At 33.4% G+C, this 8432-nt stretch overlaps 1 protein-coding gene across 4 annotated transcripts; it reads left to right on the top strand.

The window, feature by feature from the left end:
- The first annotated feature begins 732 nt into the window (after positions 1 to 732).
- LOC110865150 (squamosa promoter-binding-like protein 2) lies at positions 733 to 3323 on the top strand. Of its 4 annotated transcripts, none has more exons than XM_022114367.2 (5): positions 733 to 845; positions 1446 to 1953; positions 2493 to 2635; positions 2719 to 2844; positions 2930 to 3323. In XM_022114367.2, the coding sequence occupies exons 2-5, from the start codon at positions 1448 to 1450 to the stop codon at positions 3142 to 3144; spliced, it is 990 nt and encodes a 329-aa protein (XP_021970059.1). In that variant the 5' UTR covers positions 733 to 845; positions 1446 to 1447; the 3' UTR covers positions 3145 to 3323. The 4 variants fall into 4 exon arrangements, with proteins under 4 accessions (XP_021970059.1, XP_021970058.1, XP_021970062.1 ...); XM_022114366.2 differs by having other exon boundaries at positions 751 to 941; XM_022114370.2 differs by having other exon boundaries at positions 752 to 941; positions 1519 to 1953.
- The last annotated feature ends 5109 nt before the right edge of the window (positions 3324 to 8432 follow it).

Here is an 8432-nt window from a genome sequence, read left to right as displayed (position 1 = left end):
TATAGAATAGATTGGATTAATGAATATGTTTAAAAAGGTTAAATATATGTGACATATTATGTGATATAAGCGTAGACGACCCTAAAGGATTAATCCTAACAGAAGTTGAATTGGGTTCAAGATAACTAAATAAGTTGAAGATAATTGTTAGTTTATTAGATACATTTATCTAGTTAGGGTTTTATAATTATTTAATTAGTGTTTGAGTCGTAATAAGTTTGGGTTTAATTTAGTATAAACAAGTTGTTTTTTAATATATATAATAATAATAGATGACTAGAGTTATTGTAATTTGCGTGCTTTGATTTAATAATAAAAAGAGTCGAACAAGTTGTTCAATCTCGTGTTTATGTGTGTTTGATCAAGGGCCTGATTTTCCAACAGAACCCACTCACATAACATATCATATGAATCAATATAACAAATGGATCATAACATTTTAAAGTACGTTAATAAATGATATCTTTATACCGTCTTCCACGTAAGGGAACGAGTGTCTTTAGCCAACTAGCTCCATTTCTCCTCTTCTTCACTGTCTCTTCTTCTCGTCAACAAACGTCTCCACGTCACTCTACATTCACGTACGATTAGAACTGTTTAGCTAACGATTCAAATCAATCATTGTTTGATTTTTGCTCACACAAACGTCCTATTGGAGATGGCATCAGTTGACTAAACAAAAGAAAAGTTAAATAAAATTTAATAGAGCTTTAACATTTATAAAACATTTAAAGCAAGGAAAAAAAGATAAATGTTTCCTTGATAGGTTAATATAAACCCTCTCTCTCTCTCTCTCTAACTTTGAGATAATTTCTTTCATCGAACGTTTCAGACAACTGTTAACGGTAACCTCATATACAACTTCTGTTACAATAAACCTGTAATTTCGCTTTTCTTGTGTTTCGATCAAGTTTATTAATCCGTATATGCAAAACACGAAGGTCAGTTCTTACTTTGATACTTTGATTTGCTTATAATCTTCTGTTTAGTCTACTTGTGATTCACTTTTAGGATATCTGATTAAAAAACTCTAGATATATTCATTCAGTTCCACTGCAATCTATGTCATGCTTTCACAATTTCTTTCCTTTTAGTTCTATAATTTTTCTAAATTTGATTGAAGATCATCAATAATTTAATTTAATTTGATTTAGCTTTTTTTTAACAGCTTTAGGTTTTTTCTATTGATTGCTAATTTGGTGCATAGGGAGAAAATTAGGGATTGATTTAGGTTTTTCAGTTGTTTTTTTTTTTTAATTTTTTTTAACAGCTTTAGGTTTTTCTATTGATTGCTAATTTGGGGCAAAAGGTACAATTAATGAACTTGATTTAAGGAGGTTTTTTTTTTTTTTTTTTGAACTGCTTTAGATTTTTCTATTGAATGCTAATTTGGGTCAAAAGGAGTAAATTCATGAATTTGATTTAGATTTGTTTATTAATTCCAGATATGGAGTGGGACTGGGAAAAACATGATATTTTCAGTTCCAAAAAGCTAAAATCATCCGAATATATCGATAGGTCTTTTAATCTTTCTGGAGTTGTTAAAGTTGATAGCAATTCATCAATTGAATCTTCACTCAAAGGAGGAATGGAAGAATTAAGCTTCTCATCTGAAGTTTCTAGAAGTTTCCATAAACCGTATAGTTATATGAATGGAAGTTCTCCGTCTTTGGAGGCTTCAGTTTGCTCTTCTGATCAGTCAGTTGGTTTAAAACTTGGTAAAAGAACATCTTCTTCCTTAAAAGTGAAGATATCATGTGTACCGGATGTGAAAAAGGCTAAGTTATTACACCAGAGTACAGCGGTTGTGCGATGTCAAGTTGAAGGGTGCAACCTTGATCTTTCATCTGCTAAAGAATACTATAAGAAACATCAAGTTTGTGAAAATCATTCAAAGTCCTCGAAAGTTGTTTTGGGTGGTGTTGAACGACGCTTCTGCCAACAATGTAGCCGGTAAGGTTTTATGGAGTTTGAGGTCGCTTGTTAGAATCTGTAAAATTTCTTGGTGTTTGCTTGTTCTTTGTGCATCTATAAAACGTTTAATGTGGGGTTTATAGACCAAATGGGCTCCCTCACCTACCACACGTCTACTTTTGAATGGGTCGATTTGGATTATGTTCTTACGTACCAAATGGGTCAAATCAAATAATTAGATAAAATTGAAACAGGTCGAATGGGTTGAAAGTTGCCTTAATAACTTTTTGTTGTGCTTATAGCCTCGTAAATCGTTTTGTTTTGAAAATAAGCATATTGATGTAACAACTGACAACTATGTTTTTGTATTCATATGTAACGGGTCAAATCAAATAATTTAAGATAAAAGCGAATTGGTTATTAAAAGTTAGCTAAAGTGTAATTTAAAAGTGTTTGCATTGTTTATTAACGTATTCATATTTGTTACGATGGGTACAAATGTTTATCGGTCAACCTGACCTGGCCCGTTTTAACCAGCTCTAAAACAACACATTTGGGCTTTCCAATGACTGTTACAGATTTCACGGGCTGTCAGAATTTGATGGGAAGAAGCGGAGCTGTCGCCAGAGGCTTTCTGACCACAATGCCCGTCGCCGAAAGCCACAAAAAGAAAAAGAAACTGTCCACTTTAACTCAAGAAGTCAGTCTTCATCATTTTATGGTATTCAAATTACTCAGGAGCCAATTTCTTATCGTAAGTTATTCTCAGTTCTTTTATAACTTATTATGCTTTTGTATTTGCAGATGGGCAACATCAAATAAGTTTTGTGTCTAACAATGTTCCTGAACTGGTTCAACCCGAACCTGCTTTGAACTCTATTTGGGAAACCACACGCAATTCCCAGCACACAGCCGGTGTTTTTCATCAAGGTTTGTTTTCCTAATTACTCTATCGACAGTAGTTTTGATAATTTATCGTATGATTAGTTACTTTCGTATGCATGTTCCAACGCAAAAGCATACCGTGCTCTCTCTCTTCTGTCAAACAATTCATGGGGTTCATGTGAGTCGGACTTCAGCGCACTTGACCAACCCATGCATGCAAATGGTACCACTATGGCGCAACATGGGATGCATTCCGCTCACCACAATTTGTCACCTGAGAACTGGCAAGTTGACCCCCACATTCAAGAATCTCATATTCTCAAAGAACCGTATGGATATTATTAATATGTGAATTAAATTGATGAAATTTTGGGACTTGCCAAAATCACAAGGTAGGTAAGTTGTTTAGATTATGTTATGTTTAATTTTCAACCGTTAGGTAAGTTGTTTAGATTATGTTATGTTTTATTTTCAACCGTTGAGTTTTGATAATTAACACTTAAAATGGTTGAGGGTTTGGCATATTAATTCTTGTTATCATCCAATTGAAACAAAATAGAAACAAATGGTTTCCAAAATGTTTTTAAGAGCATTAAGCCCCTTTTGTATTAGGCGTGTTCACGAACCAAGTTGGGCAAGGGTCAACTTGAACTCGGCTCAGTTACAAGCCAAGCCGAGCCTGCTCGTTTACATCTAAGTCGATTTCAACCCAAGCTATTTCCAAGCGAGCTTGAAACTATTTAAACAACCCTAACTCAACATGATCATTACTTGGAGTCTCGGCTCCAATTGATTCTATGTGGGATGACATTCTACAATATCATAAGAACAAGCAGTGGTGTAGGATTTTTTTTCCTACGAGGGTTTGGAAAATTTTCAAGGGACGGACTATCACAAAGTTTCGGCCTTTTCTGCTTGGTTTGGATAAGCGGTTTGGGTCACAAAACCAAACACCACGCCACCCCAACAAAAGACAAGGGCAGTCGTACACTAAAAAAAAATTACATCAAAATGAATTTACCAATTCGACCATACGATCGACTTATTTTTAGAACTATTCTTGTACCATAGGAACCTAAACGTCTTCACATCTTCAATGATTTCCTTTATCTTAACCTCCTTATCCACAAAATGTCTCTCATTTCTTGCTTTCCATAGTCTCTAGCAAACAATGATAGCAATGCCTTGAAATGCTTCCTTCTCCTTAAGGGTGTGGTCATGACCCAAACCGCTCCCTTTTTATTTTTTTAATATATTTTTGTCTTAAAATCATTAAATGTGAGGGCTATGGTAAACATGGTTCAATCCACGCAAACCACCATCAATCAAGGAGGGGGTGGTGTATCATTTGATTAATGTTCCTATCTGTCAAAGAATGTCTGAACCAACCGCCCACAACCTTATGTGAAAATTCAAATGGCATGTTGACACTCGTAGATTGATAGTCGAGTCACATGATAAGATGTTTTAACTTAAAAGCATTCTGTTCTCCCCAATAATTTTTTTATCTTTTCTTTTTACAAAAAATCAGAAAAGTTAGAAGAGATATCAAAGGGAATATAGAACAAAACATCATAGTTGATTTAAAGTTTACGATAAGATGTATCATGAAAGTGTACTTAGTGCATGCGTAGTAGAGAGATGAAAGAGGGTTATGGGGCGCTATAACCCTTCATAATGCCCAGAACACCGTTCCCCTGGCGTTTTGGGGTGCTATAGAGCTCATCACTGGAAGAAGGGGGTTATGTTTTGTTTCTCTCACACACACATATATACATACATACATACATATATATCTATATTGAAGGGGGGTTATGGGAGGTTATCCACTACACACAAAATTGAAGGGGGCATCATAGGGGGTTATGTTACGTATTTTTTCTAGAATTAAGTTGTTAAAACATGAAGTTTAATATTAACGGCAGGTGTAATGGGTTCATGCCTGCTAAAACCAATCCTGCATGCATGACAATGACGTAACATTGTCCTTTTTTACTTTTTAGTGAAACCGTTACAATAGAAGTCAAAGAGCTTATATCCTAGCGGTGTCAAGGTGTTTCTACTCAAATGGTTTAGGGTTATAGTCTCACAACGGACATTAATGAGTTTTAGAGGGTTTATGAGTTATCTTTTTAAAAAGAGTAAATTACTATTTTGTCCCCTGTGGTTTAACCAGTTTAACCTTTTCAGTCCAAAGAGGAATCTTTTAACATATCAGATCCTAGGATTGCATTTTATAATGGTTTTGGCCTCTACCACTAACTATGTTACTTTTTCTAGTAAAGTATAAGAGTATTATGGTCATTTTATAGCTTAGGGGCTGTTTATGCAAATTATAAAGTTTCTTTTAATATTTCTATTTGTGTAATTACTTAATTTTTCTATTTCTTTATGTCACGATTATAATTTAGCAAAATATGTTTTAAATATAAAAAATAAATACATATTTCTTAAACAATTTGTTTTTTTAAATGTCGTTTAAAAAAATGGTTTTTAACCTTTTTAAAACCGTCTATCGTTTTTAAAATCGTTTCTTTTTAAACTATTTGTTTTTGAAATCGTTCTTTTTTAAGTCCTTCGTTATTTTTAAATTGAACAGTTCATTTTTTACCACTCATTTTAAAACCATATGTTTTTAAACAATTCATTTTTAAAGTCGTTTATTTTTAAAGCGTTCCTCTTAGAACCGTTTTCGTAAAACGTTCCTTTTATTTTTAAAGCGTTATTCGAATCGTTTATCTTTCTTAAAATCTTCCATTTTTTGGATTGTTTGTTTGTTCGAAATTCATTCATTTTTTAAACCTTTGTTTACTAAAATCATTTGCTTTTTAAAACCGTATATATTTTAACATAATTTTTTAATACCATTTGTTTTTTATAAACGTTGTTTTTTTATTTATTCGAAAAAAAACGTTTGTTTGTTTAAAATTGTTCATCTTTTACCTTTCTTTTTTAACAAACGAACGGTTTTTTCAAAGATCTAAAAACGACATTTATAAAAATAAAGCAAAAGGTACTAAAAAATTATGTCAAAAATATAAGGTTTAAAAAGCGTATGCTTTTAATAAATAAAAGGCTTAGAAAATAAACGAATTTCGAACAAACGAACGGTCCAAAAAATCAAAGATTTTCAAAAAGATAAACGATTCAAATAACGCTTTAAAAATAAAAGGAACGTTTTACAAAAACGGTTCTAAAAGGAACGCTTTAAAAATAAACAACTTTATAAATGAACGACTTTAAAAAATGAATTGTATAAAAACATATGGTTTTAAAAAAATGGTTAAAAATGGACTGTACAATTTAAAAAAAAAAACTAAGGACTTAAAAAAGAACGATTTTAAAAATGATACACGGTTTTAAAAAGGTTAAAAAAAACATTTTTTTTTTAAAATGACATTTGTAAAAAAAAACAAATTGTTTAAGAAATAGGTATTTATTTTTTATATTTAAAACATATTTTGTTAAATTATATTCGTGAAATAAAGAAATAAAAAAAATAAGTAATTACACAAATAAAAATATTAAAAGAAATTTATAACTTACATAAACATCTCTTAAGCTATAAAAGGACCTTAATACCCTTATACTTAACTAGAAAAAGTAACATAGTTAGTGTATGGGGCCAAAACCGTTATAAAATGCAATTTTAGGGTCTAATATATTAAAAGATTCCTTTAGACTGAAAGGGTTAAATTTGTTAAACCACAAGGGCCAAAATTGTACTTTTGCCTAAAAAAACAAAAGCGAAAAATAGAACTTGTTACAATACATTGGCCTGTAAACGAACCAAATGAACACGAACATAGGCATGTTCGTGTTCGTTCATTTAACTTTAACCGAACACGAACGTGAACATAAAATCGAACACATTTTTTTGTTCGTGTTTGTTCATTAAGAAATCGGGCATGTTCGTGGTCGTTTAAAGCCTAAACGAACAGTTCTCGAACATAAACGAACACACACACGAACATAAACACACATAAATTAGCATGATTTAAATATAAATGAACACAAATGAACGTAACTGAACAAATATCAACAAACACAATTTAACATTAGTGAATACAACAAACAAGTCTAATATATTACAGTTTATCTGAAAACATATCTAAATTTGGGTTCATAGATGCTAAAATTAAGTAGGTTTTTATATAAATATTAAGTAACGATCTAAGAAAAATTTTAAAATTTTGTTTTTTTACTATAAAACTTAGTTACTAATTAGTTATATTTATATGAGTAGTTAGAAAAGCTAATATTCATATAAATATAACTATGAGTAAACTGCAATTTTACCCCCTGAGGTTAGATGCGATTGGCACCCTTACCCCCTACCACGAAATTTTTGTTGTCTAACCCCCCAACGAATGCGAAATGCTGCAATATTACCCCCCGGTGTTAAAATCTGTTTAAAGTCAACTTCACTTATTAACGGTCAAAGGGTAATATAGTCTTTTTCACTTGTGTTTGATTGCTTCCTCAACACAACACCCTATATTATAACTTTCACTTTGACCTTACCCCCCAAGTATTCCCCCAATCCTCTTTCTTCTCTTCGGCGACATCTCAGGCGAACACACCCGCCCTCATCAAGCACCGGCCGTCGCCACCACTCACACGATCCATCTCCGTCGCCGGTCACCCACCACCGTACTCCTTTTCCACCCTAAACCCCAATCGTTGTCACACCCCAACCGATGGCGGAATCATCGGGGTGCGGCACTAGGCGAATCAGATTGCTCAAGAGAATCCATAACAACTATGTTGCGATAATATTTATTACATTCGTTATCCCATACTAACAAATAATACAATCACATACGTTATCACAGATTTCTTGTCCTCTCGAACAATACAAATCCAACAACCTAGACTTTAAGTGAGTTTCTAGACTTCCTAACTTGGTTTGAGATAGCCTGCGATCTAACCTACAACATACGTTAAAATAATGACAATACAAAAGTATTGGCGAGTATACAGGTTTGATATATAATAGCATAACAGATTAAAAGTGTTACGAATTTCCTACATACATAAACGGGATACACGACATATATACTCACAAAACTGATACTACCAGCTAAGTCCTCGATGCTCGATTCTTCGATGGCATAACTAGACCCCGTCGGGCGCAATAGTACTATACTAGTTGTGGTGGGACATCGTGAGTATAAGTCCTATCACATATGCAACTAGCATCACGTATAACTATGCACGTATGTCATTCGGAAGTGATAAATAGTTTTAGCATTTGACGTGATTTTTGATAGAACGTATGTTACACCGAAAAGTGCAATAAGCAAAAAGGTTTCAAGTATACTCACAGTGCGTATTTGACAAGTAAACACAACTTGATTCAGATCGATTGAGAGTACGTCTGAGATACCCTGGTTACAGATTGTTAAGCGATGAGTAGCGCGTTAATTGGTGGCGAAAGGACCAAGGTTTGGAAGTTGATTCGTTCGGACATCGATACTTTGGGGCTCGTCCGGTCGGTTGACATGTTATCCGATCGGCTGACATGTTGTTCGATCGGCTGACATGTTGTCCGATCGGCTGACATGTTGTCCGATCGGCTGACATGTTGACCGATCGGACGGCTGGAACTCGTTTGCTGTTCATTCGGACAG

Source organism: Helianthus annuus, chromosome 6 (genome assembly GCF_002127325.2).
Source record: "Helianthus annuus cultivar XRQ/B chromosome 6, HanXRQr2.0-SUNRISE, whole genome shotgun sequence".
NCBI classification, from domain to species: domain Eukaryota; kingdom Viridiplantae; phylum Streptophyta; class Magnoliopsida; order Asterales; family Asteraceae; genus Helianthus; species Helianthus annuus.
The sequence above is the reverse complement of the archived record's forward strand: the minus strand, read 5'-3'. Positions and strand labels throughout refer to the sequence as shown.